At 48.7% G+C, this 21597-nt stretch overlaps 1 protein-coding gene across 3 annotated transcripts in view; it reads right to left on the bottom strand.

Moving 5' to 3' along the window:
* Nav2 (neuron navigator 2) overlaps positions 1-21597 on the bottom strand; it is a 368060-nt gene that overhangs the window by 153794 nt on the left and 192669 nt on the right. For all 3 annotated transcript variants that reach the window (XM_032893546.1, XM_032893545.1, XM_032893544.1), the window contains one exon: positions 847-1939. In XM_032893546.1, coding sequence (XP_032749437.1) covers positions 847-1939 — 1093 coding nt within the window. The remainder of the gene's footprint in view (positions 1-846; positions 1940-21597) is intronic.

Here is a 21597-nt window from a genome sequence, read left to right on the forward strand (position 1 = left end):
CTACTACTACTACTACACTACTACTACTACTACTACTACTACTACTACTACTACTACTACTACTACTACTACTACACTACTACTACTACTACACTACTACTACTACTACACTACTACTACTACTACTACACTACTACTACTACTACTACTACTACTACTACACTACTACTACTACTACTACTACTACTACTACTACTACTATCACCACCACTACTATCACCACCACTACTACTATCACCACCACCACTATTTTTTTTTTTTTTTTTGAGACAGGGTTTCTCTGTAGCCCTGGCTGTCCTAGAACTCACCATGTAGATCAGGCTGGCTTTGAACCTGGAGAGCTGCCTGCCTCTGTCTCCCAAGTGCTGGGATTGAAGGCATGCGCCAACCACTGCCCAGCTGGCCCTTGTCCATCTTATCTCTTCTTCTTTTATCTCTTCTCAGAAAGCCCCAGGAGGCAATAGGGATTGCCAGACTCAGAAAGTTCATTACCAGTACAGCCATGAGAAATTTTACATAGCAGGGTGGTCTTAAGCCTACTTAGTATATGTTACAATTCATTTTGGGTGACACCAAAGCAGCCACCCTACATTACATATTCACATCTATATGTTTCTAGTGCTTCTGAAATGCCCTAATCCCCACAGGCCTGGTGAAGCCTTCTTACCCTGGGGTCAGCTCACAATGTCCCCTGACCCAGCACTGTCTTGCTATAGCGGTCGCCCACCTGAGTGCACCAGGATAGAACTCTGTGTTACTTTAGCTGTTGGCTCACACGTTCCCGGTCCCTGCACGGACAGAGCCCGCAGTCAGGCTCTTTACCAAGGGGTAGCGGGTGCTGCCTACCTGTACAGAAAAGGTGCAACCGTGGCTGTGTTGGGATGGCTGTATTGCTGCTGAGGCTGAGGTAGCTGGACACTGACGGTATTGCTTCCAGTGGTCTGTGTGGTCCCGATGGAGCCGCTGACGGTTTGGCTGCTGATGCTGTGGTTCAGAGTGGTCCCTCCGGGGCCTTTCCCCTCTGAGGATGCCAGGCTGGAGGAGGAGCTAGAGTGCCTGCTGTCCAGCTGGGGCTTCTGGGGAGGAAGCCCTGAGCTCAGCTTCCCTCTGCTCCTCTCTCCTTCCTTGGGAGGTATGGGGGCACTTGGGGACTTCCCAGGCATGTTCTTCATCCCTGGTTTTGGTATGCCGCTGTGGGATGGAGCTGTGGTCTCCTTCTTGGTGCTGCTGAGCTTCCCGCCTTTGGGGATGAAGCTGGCGATCTTGGAGGACTTTTTGGGCATCTCAGTCACAACCACCCCACTGAGCTCTTCCTTGGGTTCTTCCTTGAGGTCGGGCCTGTCAGTCACAGAGACTCTCTTGGTGAGGTCCTTGCCCGTCTCCTTCTCCTTCTCCCGCTGCTGTTTCTCCTTCTCTTTCTCATTGCCCTTTGGGGAGCTCTTCTTATTGGTAAGCGCCCTGCTGAAAGTCCTCTGTGCAATGCCCTTGAGTGCAATCTTGGGGCTGCTGGATGCAGGGCCTGCAGTAGGAGGCGCCCTGTTAGCCACCTCCAACTCTTCGCTCTCTTCAAAGCTGGGCAGGATCTCTAACCGCTCACAGCTCGTGTCCCGGGATGCTGAGCCCTCGCCCGCTTTGGAGCCTCCCTTACTGTTGAAAAGTTTGAGCTTTTCCAACATGGATTTCTGATTGTTGGGGGCAGGCTTCATGGCTTCAGGTGTGGGCCTGGGGGCCTCAGGCCCAGCGGGTTTGACCGAGAGCATGGATGACGTAGCACTATGCTTCACGCTGAGGGACTTGCTGCGCCAAGGCTTGGAGGTCATGCTGGGCTGGGGGATGGCTGAGGAGGAGCAGTTAACAGGGATGGAAGGGCTGCTTTCCAAGGAAGCGGGCACATTTTCGCTCATTCCGGGATGGGAGGAGGCTGAGCTGGCCAATGGCTCTGTAGAGACAGGGAAGGGAAAGCGACCTGAGTCATATCCACTGAGCTACACTGAAGACACAGGAAGGCCAGCCATGGCTACCCAGCCAGCCATTCCCCACTCGTATGCCCGGAAGCTCCATGACTGGAGGTGAGGCTTATCTTTGGTTACAGTGTAAACCCAGTCCATCCTCCTGTCCTTCCAACGTGCGCTGCGCTGTTCACACGGCACCTCCCCCAGCCCCGCCACATCTTGGTTGTGTCTGTTCTGTAAACACATGCCAATCTTAACAGTACCATGCAGAGAGCAACTAAGAATGTAAATAATCTACCGAGAAAAAGAGAAAATCCTTTACCGCTACCACATACCACTCCTGTGGTATTCGAGGGTGTAGGAAATGAATGCTTTAAGTGATTGAACCCAGAATTCCAGTTATGAACAATAGTCAAGAAATATCCAACTTCCAGAGGACAACTTATCATAGACATTGAAACAGACCAAAGTAAGTAAGTATGAAATAGAAACTGAGGAGAAACCAATAATTTTAAATGAAAAAACAGATTATTCATAAAAATTGCTAATTCCTACGCAAGATTTTCTATGTTGACACTTTTCCTTCCTTCCTTCATTCCTTTCTTCTTTCCTTCCTTCCTTTCTTCCTTCCTTCTTCCTTCCTTCCTTCCTTCCTTCCTTCCTTCCTTTCTTCCTTTTCTTTCTTTCTCTCTCATGACAGGGTTTCTCTGTGTAGCCCTGGCTGTCTAGCAACTCGCGCTGTAGACCAGGCTGGCCTTGAACTCAGAGATCTGCCTGCCTCTGCCTCTTGAGTGCTGGGATTAATGGCATGAGCCACCACGTCCAGCCTAAAGAATTTCACATGGTCGTATCCTGTTCAGGGAAACGGGTGAGGCGTATTCTCTGTATTCACTTGGGAATTCACAGTGGAGAGAAATGAGGAGTTCTCTTCCGTGAACACTTAAAGCCTACACACATGCCAGAGTGGGCGTGAACCGCCAACCTTTCAGTGAACAGCCAAGTGTGCCGAGCCATTGCGCAATGGAGACATCACGCTGGCGTTTTCAAAGGCTTACAAACGGAACAGACTTTAGAGACCTTCTTTTCCTTAAGAACACAATCTGAGCACTGCCGCGGCCCCCATCTCCAACACACACACAAGGCTATCTGAAAGTCAAGGCTTCCCCTTTGGCAGGCACTCAATGCCTGCCTCCTTGCCCACAGCCTTCTCAGAAATCCATGAAGGTGTTTCCATACAAGTGCCAGGACCGTTCTGGGAAGTGTGGACTCCCCTATGACCGTCCTGTCACTTACCACGGTGGCCCAGCATCAGAGAACCCTCCAAACTGCAGCCTCTTCTTCAGACAGAGCTGCCATGATGTGTCAGTGGCTCCAAGTGCCAGTAGCTGCTAAAGAAAGTGGCCAGAAGACAGAGCAAACACCCTCCACTGAGCCTGTCCCCCACCCCTCCCAAGCCCAACCCCATCAGCCCCTTAAGAGAAAACTGCCTGCAAAGTCACAGTGACAGGACTTACCTAGCAGCGGCCACTTTCTCCCACAAGGATTCTCTAGGAGAATTTCTGCAAGCTGAGAGGCTGCCCTTCCAATTGTCACAAGTGTTTTCGGTTAAACTGCTCATGTTTCTAATTAACTTTTGTCATCCGCAACTACTCCTGTGCCCAGAAGCCTGGCAGGATTAACGGCTGCTTCCTCAGCTCTCTTTCCTTCCCCCCACCCTCCCCTTCCTAATACCTATGTTCTGCTGCCTTCCAGCAACAGAGTAAACTGTACATAGAGCGGCTTTTGATGATTTAAAAGTCAACGGCTGCTAAGGCTGGGTCAAGGCAGCCCTGTGTGGGGCGCGAGCGCTGGGAGCCCGGGCAGCCGAGGAACTGGCTGAGTCCGCCGCCCGCAGCTGCATGGGGAAGCCACAGCTCTGGGTGATCCAAAGCAGACCTCCCAATGTTTTAAAACACATCCATCTTCCTGACTTACTGGGGAATTTGGATTTGGAGGGGAGGGCGCTGCACAACTCCTCCACTGAAACTCACGGGTGTAGCTGGATCTTTTCCTAGGCAGAGTCACAGACTGGCTTACAAACCTACCTAGATGAGCAGCTTGTCATAGGGTCTCCTTGGCTTGCCCGCCCTTCCTGGGGCGCTGTCTCACGGATGCTGGAGGCGTAACCACTCAACATGCCGTTACATGGTATTCCTGTTCCCCTTTTACAGAAAAGGAAACTGAGACCAGGCAGGGCTGCTTGTGACTGTGTCCTTTCAGCTAAACTGGAATAACTGGGTTTAGAACCCAGGTCTCCTGACACAGTACCCTCACCAGAGACACCACAGCAGTGACATCTATTTATTTGTTCGCTTTTTTCGGTTGTTGTCAAAGGCACAGTCCAATGCATCCCAGGCTAGCCTTAGATCTGTTCTGTCATTGAGGATGGCCTCCTGCCTCTATCTTCCAAGGATGTGGAACTGGGGGATGAGCTTGGTGCACGCCAGGAAAGCACTCTACAACCTGAGCTCCATCTCCAGCCCACCACCCCCTTCTAAAGAACAAATGCAGACAATTAGTCTCTAAGGCCCAGGGTGTTCTCCAGACGTTGCCTTTCCTCGTGCCTTACACCGATGGTGATACCCATAAGGAGGGGCAGCCACACCCCTCAGCAGGAAGCAGCTGTACCACAGAAGAGTCCCTCAGGCTAAGAAAAGTCAGTTTTCAAGTTGGGGACCACTTTTCCTAGTAAAAATGCCTTTCCCTTCCCCTGGGATCTTATAGGAAGCCAAATGAAACGATACTCATCCATCCATCCACCCACCCACCTGCCCACACCCTTCCTTCTTCTACTCATCCATCCACTCCCCCATCCTCCCCCCCTCCCCCCCCCACTCACCCCACTCACCTTTGCTCCCACCCACCCACCATCCACACGCTCAACATGTGCACACCAACAGCCCATGGCTCACACACACCAAATGCTGTTCCAGACACTGGCGACATGTCCACAGCAAGACAAAGATCTTCTGCCTTCATGAACTTTGTATTTTAGAGATAGGAAACAGGAAATGATCCATCAACGCCGTTTGCCCCGGGAAAGTAAGCGCTAAAAGAAAAGCAAGGCTGATTTGTAAGAGAGGGGATTAGCTGCAGGCTGCAGAGGTCTCAAGAGATCGAGGCCAGCTCTGTCTACAGGGAGAGTTCCCGGGGTTACACAGCCAGACCCTGGTTTTTAATAAAAGGAATGAAGGCAAACTATTTCTACTATTTCTCTCGAGTCTTTTCAGCTGCGCTCACATTAAAATCCCAGTGAGCCCTTAAGAAGCCTCATGAGGTCAAGCCATGGCCATTTTTGTCCCACGGGGGAGCCGCATGCCTAGCCTCGCCCCTCACACGCTAAGGCCCTTTACTGCTCTGTGTGGTAGTGCATAGAGTATTTTATTCTTAAATATTCTCCCCCATGTTTACTAATGGAGAAAGCTGTCTGGGGCAAGGTATTGTCAACCTTGTTAATTCAGAAATGCTGGTGTCCTAGGAAAACAAGCCTGGTGGATGGAGGGAGGGGCGGGCTTTCTAAGTGAAGAGAGCTACTCTAATAACTAACAGCTCTTGCCTTTCCCCCCTCATGTATAGGGGCCTTCCCCTTCCTTACAGCAAAGGAATGTGTTGGGGAGGAGGGGGCAGGAGAAATGCATACAGGAATGTTCTGGACATCCTATCCCCCACAGTGCACATGGGCCACCGTTGGGAAGCGACTTGCTTTTCCCAGCCCACACATGAGCATTTTTTATCCTTCTCAAGGTATGTTGCCCCCAGCCCACGTATAAACGAACCATTTCATGTTTATTAAATATACATTTAAGTTTCAAGTTGACTTAAAAACATGATGCAGAGGACCAAAAATGGTTCGGAGAATTGGTGAAAATCATATAGGTTTGTGAGCGAAGCAGGTTGAAGAAACACTATTAGACGAAAAAAAATTTTAATATTAAATCTATTCCTTTGTCACATGTCATGCTGGCTTCAAAGGTCATCTGAAATGGCTGCTCTGGGCACTCAATCCACTTATGTCTTGAAGGGTCTGAAGTATCCTGCTGAGAATGGCCAGGCCAGCAGCATGACCTGGTGTCGATGACCACAAATAAGTTTAAAATAAGCACATCATGATACACTCAGCAGCTTGTGAGCGTGTGTCTGCATACGGAGTTGAACAGTGCTGAGATACTTTTTAAAAAGTTACTGCCTGTCTGCCTGTCTATCTCTCCCTCCCCCTTCTCTGTGTATGCACACACATGTGCGTGTGCATGTGTGTGCACCTGCATGTGTGTCCTGGCACATGCATGCTTGTAAATGCATGCTCTCTGGAGTTGATTCTTTCTTTACCCCATGTAGATCCTAGGGATCCAAGTGACGTCTGCGCATTGAGAACCTTCCCTTTCTGAGCCATCTGGGCCCCCGCCCCCATACTCTTATTATGTACAATAGAGTCAGATATAATTTGCTCTAGTGTAATGTTTGAAATGCTAATGGCAAGGACTATGGGGTGGCTCAGTGTGGGCTAGCCTTCAACCCCCAGAGCACATTTACCATCCTCGGCATGGAGACATTTACTTGTAATCTCAGTGCTTGTGAGGTAAAGACATTGGTTCCCTGGGGCTCTGGCTTGCTGTCCTGGCCTGCTTGGTGTGTTCCAGGTCAGTGGCAGATACCGCCTCAGAAAACTACTAAGTGGACAGTGCCTTCTGCTCTCTACACATCTGTACACACACGCACACACACTACACAATGGCAGAGACCTTTGTGGATCTTTCTGATCCTCTCCTGGTTTCCCAGTGCCAGTCTGGTCACCTCAGTCCTAAAAGACCAGTTTCCATAGTCCAACTGACAAACCACTACTTAAAGAGAAAGCCTCCTTCGGAACATCCTGATGCCTTTGAAGAAAAGGAAAACGTCTGGGGGTGTTTTTGGCAAGTAGCCTCTGCCTTCTCTGACAGGAACCCAAGGGCTCTAAATGGAAACATTGTGACGGGGGAGCGGAGCAGTTTTTCCTCTCTCCTTCAGCAAAGGTGAGATGCAGCTCAGGACTCCGCTGTGTGAGGGTTTCCGACAGGGAGCCAGCCGTTGGTGGTCTGGTCCTGAAGCCGACGGGCACAAAGACAAGAGTGTATTCCAGGACGGCTGACCCCAGCTCCTGTCATTGCTACGGTGACTTGAAACCTGACTGAGGGAGGTTTCCTGTGTAAATCTTCTCCAAAGCTGTTGGGGGAACAGATCTGATAATTGAGCCTGGGAAACTGTTTGCAATTTCCTATAATTTGTTAAGGTGTCAATCTTGAACATTCAGATTTCTGGGGGTAATTGAAACCAGTCGAGTTATCCCAAGTGTATGTTTTTCAGAACAGCCTCGGTTGGTGTCATTACAGCCTTCTGAGCTGCAGCATGGGTGTGCGGGTGTGGCTCTGTTCAGTGGCTCTGCAGGAAGACGCCAGAGCTGACTGGAGGAACCTTCTCTACATTATTAAAAACAACGATTTATCACCATCATCACCATCACCATCATCACCATCATCATCACCGCCTTTATAATTAAATTTCACTTTTTAAAAGCCAGGTTTCACATCACCCTGACTGATCTCAAATTCATTACATTACTGAGGATGACCCTGGGCTCCTGATCAACCTCACGAGGTTGGGATGACAGGTGAGCAGCGACATCATCTGGCTTCAGTGTCTAGTATCAAGGAAGAGACTTGGAGAGACTCTTTTTGTTGGCTGCTTCCTGGGGGAGCATCCTTAAAGAAAGGAGAAAAAGTAGGCACAAAGATGGCCATGGAGGTCAGGCTCCAGCCTGGGCTAGGGTTGGGAGGGATCACGGTTTTGGATATACACACGTCCACAATTCCAAAGGCTCCTAGAAGGTCTGAGCTAGAATACAGATTGTGATCGACACAGCCTAAATTCTGTAAGCTGCTTTGTACTGTATGGCCTTCCAAAACCCCAATACCATCCTCCGTTTCTTCTGTCTTATAGGTGCCACTAATTCCCCAGTGTCCCTTGTGACTTTTTGTGAGCAGCTTTTTGGCAGAGAGGAGCTGCTGTGTGCTGTTGTAAACGCAGCCTTCTACCACAGAGGAATAAGCAGCCTTCAATGTATGGGACAACTATGTTGGGTCCTTTTTTAAATATATGACAAGGTAATCGTTCCCTTCCAATGGCTTGTTTTTAGATAAAACCCTGCGAAACTATGAGTAACGAGGTCATTTGTTTTTCCTGCTGGTAGCTTAAAAAAACAATGTAAGAAACTAAGGAAGCATCACTCCATTTCCAAAGCTGTGCCCGGCGTCTCGTCTCCGATGAGGGTCACCAGGAGGTGGCTCTCAGATGCCTCTCCTGCTGCAAAGAACTGGGAAGCCAAGTGATGAAGTCTGCCTTATGTTACCTCTATAACTGTAAAAAACAGTCAACTCTTCAAACCTGCATCTGCCTGTTGGTCCATCTCCGGTTTTGTTGTGCTGTCCCCCCTGACCTCCCCCACCCGCCCTGCATCCTGTACGTCAAAAGATGTGTCACACATGGAATCTTAAATCCTTCTAATTATACAGATGAAGAGACCTGGTGCTTAACTGTGGCGTTTAAAGGAAGCTGTCCCATCCCTATAATACCTTTCCTTTCCCCAGCTCAGTTAGCTTAGGCTAGCCCCAAACATACTATGGAGTCAAGGATGACCTTGCACTTCTGATCCTCCTTGCCGCCACTTCCAGAATGCTAGGATTTGGGGTATGTACCACATGCCTGGTTTATGTAGCACGGGGTACTGAGCCCAGGGTTCCATTTATGATAGGTTAAGTATTTTACCAACTGATACCCCAAGTCAGGAAGACACCATTAAAATGGGAGGCATCTGTTTTCCTATTCTCTGAAGCCATGGTACCTTGAAAACACCTTCTTCCTCTATTCAACTTATTCAAAACCCCATGGAAAATCCTTCTTTAATTGCTCAAGCCATCTCTCTATCTTGTACCATATATGGCCACAAGAAAGAACAAAATTGGCTGTGGAAAAGCTGCTCCCTTTGCTTCCAAGGGTGGATGAGATTTCACAGAGAGGCGAGAGACTCTTTACGGGGGACAACCCCATTCCTCAGGAGATCACTGTCCACAGCCAGCAGCTTTTTGGCAGAGAGGAGCTGCTGTGTGCTGTTGTAAACACAGCCTTCTACCACAGTAAGGCAAGCTCTTTGCAAAGTCTCCTTGCCCTAGCACACGGCCTTTCATGCTTTGTCCTGATGTAAAGGGAGGCTGCTCACAGAAGGAGCCTCCCGACCAGTGTTAAACAAAGACAGGCACTTCCCTGGAAGCCAGGCAACAGGCAGGAACATGGAGGAGGAGTTCCTGGTCAGGGAGGTTTGGAGAATGTAGGGCTAAACAGTGGTCAGACTGTTTTCTTGTCTACAGGCCTCCTCAAAGTCTCTGGACACTGGGACTATCCAAAGGCTAACGAAATTGTGTCTTTCCTAAATGTATTTTTTGCCACAAACATGATTTTATGGGATGGTTTAGGAAAAAGGTCTATTGTGCTAAAAACTGACTAATGGCTGTATGTGGGGGTGGGGGGCAAAAGGGATGTACAGACCAAATCAGGAAAAGTATCAGCTCACCAGCTAAGCAACACTCACAGGGGGATGTGCTTGATTCGTCACCAGAACAAGCCTGTCACAAAACCCTACAGAAGCCAGTACCAGCTGGGGGGAAGCATCCGGAACAGGGAAGACAGGGTTGCTGCCCACTACACAGCACAGACCACACTAGAACAACGGAAGCCGACAGCTCAGAATTCTTAGAAAGTGTTCTCAGAGAAGATCACATTGCCCTCTCTCCCCAAAGAGGACCTGGGCCTTGGGGAAGTGATGGCATCTCCAGTGTCTCACACTCAGCGACGTGATGTTGACCACGGAATCCCAGCACCTGCCATGTGACAGGGCCTCCGCCCTGCCTGCCCACAATATCTGGTGACAGATGAAGCTGCATCTCTAAGTGCCTCCTAAGAGGCTCAGCAGACGCTAAAGCTTTGCCCTGGTCCAAGTCTGCTGGGCAACTGCAGCTCTCCAAGGGCCAGGAGTAGAATGGAGACGACCAACCGACAGGCTATCCCTAAGGGTGTCCCCTCCCCACCCCCACCCAAGTTCCTGCCTAATGACCTTGGGTCAAATGAACAACAAGAAAAGGCAAAGAAATTCCCTTCAGAGCAGGCTCACGACGCAGAGAATCGAGGACTCGTTACAGTACTAGTTGTTGGGAGCTAACGCAAAGGAGGAGAGTGGTCGGCCTAAGTTTATGTGTCCACCCCATGTCTCCGTGCACTTCTCTCTTCGTAGGAGTTTACTTAACAAAAGGAAATGTTACGTGCGCGTGACTGTGCATCTATGACACTGGATACTGAAATGTGTGGTAGTCAACATTCATGGAGCAGGCCCTTCTGTTGGCTTCTTTTCATCGACATCATAAAGCTACTGTGGCAGGTGACAGCTGTCCCCCAATTCTACCCGTGGGGACACTGAGGCTTAGGGACAGAGGAAAGGGTCTGAGGTCAGATCGGAAGTTGCTAACGTCACTGCCAAGACCACACGCTTCGGCGACACTTTCTACCCACTTCGACTGGATGTAAGGTTCGAGCCTGAGTTCGTGCTGGAGAGATGGCCCAGCAGGCACCTGCAGACCTGCGTTTGATCCCCGGAACCCACAAGGCAGAAGGGAGAGAACCAATTTTTGCAACAAGTCTTCTGACTGCACATGCCCACACATACAAAACATAAATATAAGTTTTAAAAAAAAAATCCTGGGCCCTTCTTCTGGTCCGAGACACAGGTTTCAGAGACTACAGCATCATCTGCTAACCTTTAAGGCCTTCCCTCAGGGAAACAGGTTTTCCCCTCCAGGAGGTTCACTTTTAAAAATGGGAATGTCAGACAGCTTAGTGATAATCTAAGTATGGCTTTTGTTCTTCAGAATTTAGGATGCTGGCAAGATGTAATCTCTCGGCTGTTATTATGTTTTTTCCCCCTGTCAATCAAACTCGGAAGCCAACCAAAGAACTAGCATATTGTATTCCTGGGGTGGGGGGAAGTGTATCATGCAGAAAGCAAGCGCTGAATTGGACCATTATTCACTATCTGTGATCATGTTAGGCCAAATGTGCAGGAGCCGGAGAAAAAAGGCAGTCATTTATCCTCATTCTGCCAAGTATGCAGACACTTGGTATCGGATAGATCAAATAATCTCTGGGCCTCATGAGTGTCACTGATCCACACAGCACTGCCAGACTTCTGAGCCTTTCTCCTGACAGTTGTCTTCTTAATGGAAAAACAGAATTCGTTTTTAGAAAAGAAAAACGTCTGTGGCGGTAGAAAACACCCCCAGACGCTGCTCAGCGGCTTGACTCACGGAGTCAGGCGGGAGGCAGTTCCTCCAGGTGTCTGCTCTGGTTTCTGCGGCAGGCCCGGCTCTGACAAGCCAAGGGGGCAGTGGAATAGGTGTTTGAAGTGAAGCACTCACTTGGTGACTCTCTGTGAGCTTAAAGCGTCTTTTACAAATCAGACAACCACAGCAAGCTGCACAGAAAGCCAAAGAGCATTTTTTTTTTTCTGCTCCACAGTACCCGGGCCACATAGCACTGTCCTGGTGGGCCTTGCCAGCTTAGAGGTCGCCTTGAGCGACTTCTCCTGGTGAAGCTCCCGCTCACTCATAAGGAAAAGCCCTGACCATCACTGGAATGCTCAACACCTCGCTGCGTCCTTAAATAATTTCACTTCACGGATTCATTTAAAATTATGAGTTGGCTGGAGAGACGGCTCAGAGGTGAAGAGCACCGACTGCTCTTCCAGAGGTCCTGAGTTCAATTCCCAGCAACCACATGGTGGCTCACAACCATCTGTAATGGGATCCGATGCTCTCTTCTGGTGTGTCTGAAGACAGCTACTCATTTAAGTGTACTCAAGAAGTGTACTCATTTAAGTAAAATAAATGAATAAATCTTTTTTAAAAACATTAATTCTCAGCTGGGAAGATAGCTTAGTTAGTACAGTCTTTGATCAACAGGCAGGGAGAACCTAAATGTAATACCCCGAACCCACATGAAAAAGAGCCAGGCATTGTGTATGCACCTAAACCCCAGCTCTGGGAGCACAGGAACTCTCAAGGGCTCACTGGCCAGTCAGCCTAGATGAACCGGTGAGCTCTAGGCCAGGGAGAACCTCAAACAAACGGGGTGAGCTACTTGAGGAATAAAACCTGAGACTGACCCCTGGCCTCTACACACATGTACATGCAAACACAAATGAAACGATAAAAAACAAAACAAAACAACTCACTTCATACCAGTACCTTAGGAAACGAGTTGGCTACAGCTCAGAAGTGAGCACTTTGCCCTGAGTCCTAGCTGGTGTGAGGCTGAGTGAGAACTGGAACACTGAAGTCAATGCTCTTCTTAGCAGACTCTCCTCAGCAGGAGCAGTGAGCACAGCTCTCTTCCTTTCTCACAGTGAGCAAAACGGGGCTGCAGAATGTAAACACTTCTGTACATACACACACACGCACACGCACACATGCACACATACATAAACCTGTATACACATACACACATGCATGCACACACATATACATACATAGATACATACACACATATACATACATAGATACACACACATACATACATATATACATAAATACATACATACACACATATACATACACACATATACATACATAGATACATAAATACATACATACATACATACATACACACATATACATACATAGATACACACATATACATACATAGATACATAAATACATACATACATACACACATATACATACATAGATACATAAATACATACATACATACACACATATACATACATAGATACATAAATACACATACACATATACATACATAATACATACATAGATACACATATACATACATACATAGATACATAAATACATACATACACACATATACATACATAGATACATACATAGATACACATATACATACATATATAAATACATACATACACACATACATTCATAGATACATACATAGATACACACATATACATAAATACATCATACATACATGCTCACACACACACCCTCCAATGTCAAGCTTTCTTAACATTAGTAGAGTAGAGCTATATCATGTTTCAGTGCCATTACTGTCGGCCTTAAGCTTAGCAAGTCCAGGAGGCATGGTAGAAGCTCTCTCTGATCCTCAGTACCCTCGTGCACCTACAGATGCCTGGCAAGCCTCTCTTTGTCCTCTTCTCAGCCAGCATCTGTGTGCGTTGGCCACCTTACCAGGCTCGCTGGAGGTGGCTCAGTGAGTGCACAGCTCACTGGTGTGATGACTCGGTCACTCCTGGCAGCATCTGGTTTGTTCTGGTGAGAATCTCAAGCCTTTCTCCACGAATGAGGGAGAGCAACGTAGAGCTTCGAGCTACAGCGGGGAAGCCTGTAGGTCCACTCTCAGACCATGCTGTAGCTTTTCAGACTTTATAAGCAAAATGGGCTTCTCGCATACTGCTCTAGAGGGTCTTTGCCAGCCCTAGTGATGGGTTCTGGAGGTTTGGCAACTAGGGATATGATCGCAGCTCCAGGTCATTTGGCTGTCGGCCCTTGGAATCCTAGGGCAACCACAGGCATGGTGCTTACTCCTCACCTTCATCGGATCCCACGCTAGGCCCAGGCCTTTTCATTCTCAGTCTTTTGTTCCAGGTGCTGAGGCTAAAAACAATGACTCTATAGTTTAAGCCTTCAGCATGCCCAGCTCCCAGCAAAGTGACAGACAGGGAGACTCAGGAGCTGGAAACTAGTCAAAAGGATGTATCTTGTCCCTGCATTCCCCTGCCTCTGTCTGCTGGATGCTGGGAGACACTGTGCCCGCTCCACCTTGCTGCTCTGCCTCTCACAGATCCGAGGACAACAGTGACCAGGGACCGAAAGCCCTGCAACCGACACCTCAGATCACTCTTCCTCTCGCTCACCTCGGGCATCCTGACTCAGTGGTGGGATGCTGCCTTATGCAGGTGTGACCGCAGACAGGGTGACCCCAGGCAGGGAATGAGTGGGGACGAAAACTCATCTAAGTTATTTAACAATAACTTTCTGTCTCCTCCACGGAAGTTCTGGGAATCTATTCTTCATAAAGCAGTTGTTTCTTTTTTTTTTTTAAAGTGTCCAGGCTCCCACATCTAGTGATTAAAATCAAACGCACAAGAACAAAATATACAGATTCTGTACTTAATCAGGGTAAAAATCTGGTCAGCCAAATGTATTCACGACACTAATCACAACCAGGGACTCCAGGGGTCTCTCTGTTCCATCCAAGCATAATGAAAAATGGGACATATTACTCAAGTGGAATGTTCGTCCCCAAGTCCCCCAGCACGAGCACACGCCTTTCATTCAGCTGCACGGACTGGATTTATTTCCACAATGAAGAAACCTTACCATATGAACTCCCAGTCTCCGCTCGGGGGTGGCGGGGAGAGCTAGTAGACTTGGCTGTCTCATACTTTCCTAAGTGTACCTCAGCAGTCAGGAGGGAGTAGACAATTCCAAATAACATCAAACCAACCCCTTGACTCAATCCTTGTTGACCAACCTCTAGTTTCAACGAAGTGGCTGAACTTTCTGTGCCTACAGTCAGGCTTTTGACCGAAGATGTGAATTAAGTGACAGAGACCCAACAGCCGTTTTATCCTCCCAACCTGGGAATTAAAAGGGGAAATGAAGGTAATGGGAAAGACGCCTGGCACCAGCCCCACACCAGGGCAGTCTGGCCTGGCCATGCCGTTCTATTCCTGCAGAGGGCACTGTGGAGCCTATCTTTACACAGCAGTAAAATCTGTTGGAGGGTGGTTGAGTCCTTGCTATCACACAACTGGAGAACGCGGGGGTAGGGGGAGTGCAAGTCCAGCTCTGTCCAATGTGGAGGTGACATGTCTCAGGCTCATTGTCATTTGTAGAAACTAACAGATCCGCGGGACGAAGCTATGAAGTGAGGGGGACATGGGGTAAGAAGAGGATTGGAGCCATTTCTGGAAAGAGGGTAGAGAGGTTAGGTGGGGGAGTCACAGTTGTTAGAAAAACTCCTGAGACCCCAGGGAATGGCCACTACATGAACAGAGAGAGAAGACATGAGGTGGGAACCATAAACCACAAGCTATTGTAGAGACAAGATGCGGTCTCTGAGTTAATACCTTGCAGAACCCTAGGAGGTCAGTTTCCATGTTCAGCATGGTGTGCTGGAAAATAGACAACCTCCACATTGGCAAGACGAAGAAGCGGCCTGCAGGATCCTTCCAGACTGTTCTGTCAGCTCGCTGGAGGTCAGGCAGTTCCTGCCCAACATCTATGTGTCTCGGTGGCAGGCCAGGGCAGCTGTTACTCACACACTGGGACTCCCTCTTCCTTTGCCGGCCTCTTCTCTTACAGCATCGCTCTTAGCCACTCTCCTAGTGACGGTCACGGCTGATGCTTACTCTTCGCCTCTCCCCCCCTCTGCTCATCACAGATCAGTGTCATTTGTAATTAATACTAGCCCCATACACACGTAGCCCATTCCTCAAGAAGTCAGTAAGTCAAACCAGGCCCACCGTCTGCCTTTGTAAATGAGATACAACCACGCTTATTCGGCAACAGGTTTCTATAAGAAAAAGTGCCAGGATGTGGTTGGAAGTGGTGGGCTGCTGGGATATTCCTGACTGAGGAAGGCACCCTCCCCCACTTTTTTAAAAAAGATCAACAGGAAACAGGAAAGGGAAAATTGAGGCCTTTCTATGTTCTTAATAAAGCCTCAAACACAAAAATACACAATGTACCAGGCAATGCCTCCCTTTCATTGAAAACAAGATCCAATTAGGCATCCTAAATGTTTTTCAAGTGATTCCTGGCCTGGATACGTTACATAAAACAGGGCCCAGTGATTCAAACCTGCTGTCAATACAGAGGTGGGGAGAGAAAAATGCCAGTTATTCTGCAGCTGTCCAGCCAGAATCCTGGAGGAGCTGCTCTCTCGACAACCCCACGCACAGAAAGAAGCCTGCTCCCCAGAGTGGGACCTAAACCAAATAAACCTGGCAGGGATCTGGTTAGGAGGACAGTCTTCAAACGGCAGCCAGGAATGTACGGGCTCCCTCGGACAACTCAGATTACACGGCCTGCCCGTGCCTTTAGTAACACTGCACACAAGGTCTGCTGAATCTAGTTTTTCTCTGGGTTGCCAGTAAGTTCCCCTCTCAGGGAAGTAAGCCTGCGGTGGAATGTGCCAGGCGAGCAAATCGTACGAAGTGTGGGCCCTTGCAGGGTGTTTGACAGGGCACAGAGGGGACTAGGAGCAGTGTGGGTTCCTGGGACATTTAAAAAACAATTTTATGTTTTTATTAGCATATTTTAATTATGTATCATAACTAGTTTCATATATGATGTATTTTTTATTTTATGTGTGCATATGAGTGTTTTGGCTGCATGTGTGTCTATGCACCACGTGTATGTCTATTTGCCTGAGGAGGCATCTACTGTGCAGCTGTCTTGCTAGAATCCTGGAGTAGCTGCTCTCTGGGCAATCACCCCCACTGTTATGTAATAATATATAATTCACACATATATCTTATATAAGATATAATGTATATCTAATTATGATGTGTAATATAACCATATATTATAGAAATTATGTTATATATAACATATTATATATAATATATGAATGATGTATATGTCATGTATTATATATATAGAGAGAAGGAGGAGTGCGTGTGTCTGTGCGCGCATGTGCATGCATGTGTGATGTACATACACCCATTTATAGTGCTAGGAAACGCACAAATATGGATCAAGTGAAGAAATCCAGTGCCATGCTGTTATCACTCTCTGTCTTATTCTCATAGAGTAGGGCGTCTCATTGCACCAGGAGCTAGGCTGGCACCAGCAGCTCCTAGCAATACTATCTCTGCTCCCACAAGTATGTGGCCATGCCAGCTTTTTTACATGGCTGCTGGGGCTGCTGGGGATTCAAACTCAGGTCCTCATGCCTGTACGGCAAGGGCTCTTACACTGAGCCATCTCCCCAGATGCTATACAAATATATTTTGATGACATTCATTGCCCGTGCTTTCTGTTGTCCCCTCCTAGTGAACTTCTTCATTCTCCAAGTCAGAAGAGACCAGGCCTACTGGAAGTGAAAAAGGAGGAGTCAGGTGTCCTAACACACTCCATTTAAAAGTCAGTCTCTCTCTCTCTCTCTCTTTCTCTCTCTCTCGCCGTGAAACGTTTTAGTCGTGAGCAGCACAGATTTTTAAAGTCCAATTGTATTTGAGTGGAATGTAAACATTTACTCAAGGCTGTGGGTGTTTGAAAGCAGGCGGTCTTTTTCAAGCTATTCAGAAGCACACGAGGATCACCCACCCCCATACCCCAATTCACACTTACTCTGGGAGGGAAGAGGCAGACACATCCCCAAGATTCCAAGTGCAAATGTCATCTTCACTTCTTTTCTACTCCAGAAACACGGGCCTCAAGCTCTCCTTCCTTTTGACAGTTTGCTGGTCTTAATGGGAGAGAACTGAGGAACTATCAAAATCCCACGGTGCCACGTGAGCACTACAGAGGCGATTAGCCTTTCATCTGCCGGAAGCTCCCAAGTGATGCCCTTTCACCGCCCAGACAGAATCATTTCGGGGGTGTTCTGTTCAGGACAGCTGTCTGGATGAGAATCCTGGAGACTTGCTGGGATCTGGCCAGCCCAGGTCTTTGTCACCATACTGGAGGCCTATGTCACCATACTGGAGCAGGGAGCACTGTTCCTTCTGGTGGGAGGCAGCCAGTGTTTCCATCCCTGCTGAACTACAAGCATCTTACTGAGTGGTCTGTGAGGCCCACCATGTCCTCTGCCGTCCATGACAGAGTTTGGAAGTCACCAAGAGGTCTCAGCAATGTGCCAAGATGAACCATGAAGGAGCCATAGAATCTCATTTCTGCATCTGTCCTCCCTGTTCTTTCAAAAGGACAGCCATGCTCTCACTTTCGCAGAACCCAAGAGTCTGGGGCCACTGTGCCTGCCTCAGACATTCTTGTTCACATACCTGATGGACTTCTGTTTCCTCCCATCCCACGTCCCACCTGAGCACTCTGACATTTTCTCTCAACTTCCCAGTTAATTCACCTTTCAGATCAGACCTCATCTTCTGGGATGATGTCTGGACTCCTTTGGAGTTAGACAGGATGCTCCATACAGAGCTCAATAAAGACATTCCTCATAGGGTTCCCTAGTTCCTAGCCAGACCACATGTTCACTGGAGCACAGCTACCGGGCTCAGTGCGGTCTGCTGTCTCCATGCTTTAAACACAGTAATGGGTGTATAGCGTCCCCTATGCTTCATGTACATTGCTGGGCACATATTGTCCCCTATGATCTAAGCACAGCACTGTACACACTGGCCAGGTGGAAACCTTACAACCAGGAGTGGGTGGCAACCGTCTTCAGATTACAAATCTCTCTGATCCCCTACCTTGCCTTTAAGGAAATCAAGATTATACATACATACATACATACATACATACATACATACATACATACATACTGGCAAAATGAAGTTATGAAAACCAGAGACCAGGATTACATGCTGTTTCAAGATTTAAAAAAAGTAGGTGATGGTAGAACAGATGACGATCATGCAATGAACTCAGATGATCTTGTGCTTGGGCTGGGGTGTGGCATGTACAAGGAACTGAATTTGTTCCCCACTAACACACACACACCCCAAGACAAAGTGCCCTCAAACCCCTAAACAAAGGAATTCTTCCCCCCTTGGAGTTGGTATTTGTTTTCTAAAATCACACTGATTAGAAAACAAGCAGGCACAGGGATGGCAGGCCCACAACCCTGACCTTTGGGAGGCTAACGCAGGAAGAGCTACAGGTCCAAGCTCCCATGCTGCACGAACGTGGCTCTCCCCTCCACCCCAGTTCCTTCCCTTGAATGTCTGGCTGGACTAGGGCCATCACCCGACATTTGTAGTTTTCTTACCAGTTGCTTCTCCATCAACTTAAGATAGTCCCTGACACAATGTACGGCTTTCTCCAACTAACAAATCGTGTCCAAACTGGCTCAGTGGGGGGAACGGAAAGATGTCTCATGGGTTAAGAGCTCTACCCAAGGACTTGGGTTCGATTCTTAGCATTTATGGGGGGTGGGGTTCATGACTGTATGTAACGTCAGACGCAGGGTATCCAGTGCCGTCTTCTGGTCTCTACAGGCACCAGGCATGCATGTGGCGCACAGACAAACAGGTAGGCAAAACACCCATGGACACATTATATTAAAAACCAGCTTCCGATCATGGAGAGCCTTGTTCAGTTCTCAACTCTGGGCCTTGCCAGCCGTGTGATTAGGCAGGTTGTTCAACCACTCTGAGCTTGAGTTTGTCTTTAAAGCAGAGGATATCACTGGCGCTCGCTAGTACTGACAGGCTGGACGCGGTGATGTGCAAGGGGCCAACAGCATCCCTTCCAGGCATCTGAGACTGACTCAGTAGTGAGGGCAGCCACTGTTGTTGTCACAGCTGCCCTCTGTGTCCAGCCCACCACCTTGGAAGCAGGACCTCAAGCTATTCATGAGACATGTACGGCTGTTACATGGATAAGCAGTGAGGAGGCAGGAAGAAGGAAGAGAAGGAGGAAGAGAAGGAGGAAAGAAGACAGTGTCTTAGGGTTTTATTGCTGCAAAGAGACTCCATGACCAAGGCAATTCTTATAAAGGAAGACATTTAATTGGGGCTGACTTACTGTTTCAGAGGCTCAGTCCATTATCATATGGTGGGAGTCATGGTAGCAGGCAGGGAGTCGTGGAGCGGGAGAAGGAGCCGAGAGTTCTACATCTTGACCCACAGGCAGCCAGGAGGAGACTGTCTTCTGCAGACAGCCAGGAGGAGGCTCTGATTCCACACGGGGTAAGGCTTAGGCATAAAGGACCTCAAAGCCTACCTGGACAATGACACAGTGACATGTTCCCTCCACAAGGCCCATGAAACACATGAGTCTCGGGGGGCTATTCCTATTCAAATCACCACAGGTAAAAGGAAAAAAGGGAGGGGGAGGGGGAGGTGAGCAAGAAGGGAAGGAAGAGAAAGAGCAGAGACAGAAAAGAAGAGGAAAAAGAGAGGGAAGGGGAGAACAAGGTAGAGGAGAAAAGGAGAAGGAAGAAGAGAGGGATAAAATGGGCAATAGAAAAAGAGGAGGAAGAGAAGGGGCAGGAGGAAGAAGAGGGGCAGGAAGAAGAGGAGGGGGAGGAGGGAGAGGAGGGGCAGGAGAAAGAGGAGGGGCAGGAGGAAGAGGAGGGGCAGGAAGAAGAGGAGGGGCAGGAGGAAGAGGAGGGGCAGGAGAAAGAGGAGGGGCAGGAGGAAGAGGAGGGGCAGAAGGAAGAGGAGGGGCAGAAGGAAGAGGAGGGGCAGCAGGAGGAGGAGGGGCAGGAGGAAGAGGAGGGGCAGGAGGAAGAGGAGGGGCAGGAGGAAGAGGGAGGGGCAGAGGGAAGAGGAGGGGCAGAAGGAAGAGGAGGGGGCAGGAGGAGGAGGGGCAGGAGGAAGAGGAGGGGCAGGAGGAAGGAGGGGAGGAGAAAGGGAGGGGCAGGAGGAGGGAGGGAGGAGGGGAAGGGGCAGGAGGAAGAGGCAGGGGAAGAGGAGGAGGCAGGAGGATGAGGAGGGGCAGGAGAAAGAGGAGGGGCAGGAGAAAGAGGAGGGGCAGGAGGAAGAGGGGCAGAAAGAAGAGGTGTGGGAAGAGAACTGTTTCCTTCAAGTCACCACTTTGCATTCTTTTGTCTTCAAAAAGAAGTGAGAGAAGAAAAAGACCAGCTCAAAGCTATTCCTAAAGAAATGTGTTTTCCAAGAGAAAACCCACAGGACCCTCGATTGCAAACCACAGAAAGCCATGTGCTGTTCAACAGCCAGGAACCTCCCGATGACCCCAGAACTCTGCTGCCCGAGGACAGAGGGTGGGCTTTATGCATCAGCTCCCCTGACTGTTAGGCTCTCCTCCTGCCTTGGCCTTTGCTCATGCCTGGGCCAGCCTTTGGTGCTGTGGATTTCAAAGGAATTCAGCTACCTACTCAGAGTTCCACCTGTAGCCGGGGAGTGGCACCATCTGTGACTGGGAAGGGGATGTTTTCCTACTCTGGAAACCATGCTCTACTCTAAGCTATTCCATATTGTATAAAGCAACGGTTTCTCAGGCTGTGCATTGCCCTTGGAGACTCCATTTTACAAGTATCTTTTGCCTCCATTTTGGGGGATGAGGATGACTGCAACCCCTGGGGGCACCTAGAACATAAACCTTTTGTTAGGCACCACCCATCCAGCACAAACTGACATACTGACAAATGATGTACTCCGGGGAACAGAAAGGGGGCCACACCGTAAGGCTATTGGGGCAAATTGAGACTATAAGGGAACATGCCCATATTAAAATCATATAAATGAAACCAAAACTTACTGGGCGAGCCAGACCAAGGGCAGAAGGACAGGGCATATCTCCCTCATCTGAACTCCATAGTGGTCGACACCTAACATTATGATGGAGGGTTCCACACCAGCCTATTGTCTTATACATAGACC

The sequence above is a fragment of the Rattus rattus genome, chromosome 2 (assembly GCF_011064425.1).
Source record: "Rattus rattus isolate New Zealand chromosome 2, Rrattus_CSIRO_v1, whole genome shotgun sequence".
NCBI lineage: Eukaryota > Metazoa > Chordata > Mammalia > Rodentia > Muridae > Rattus > Rattus rattus.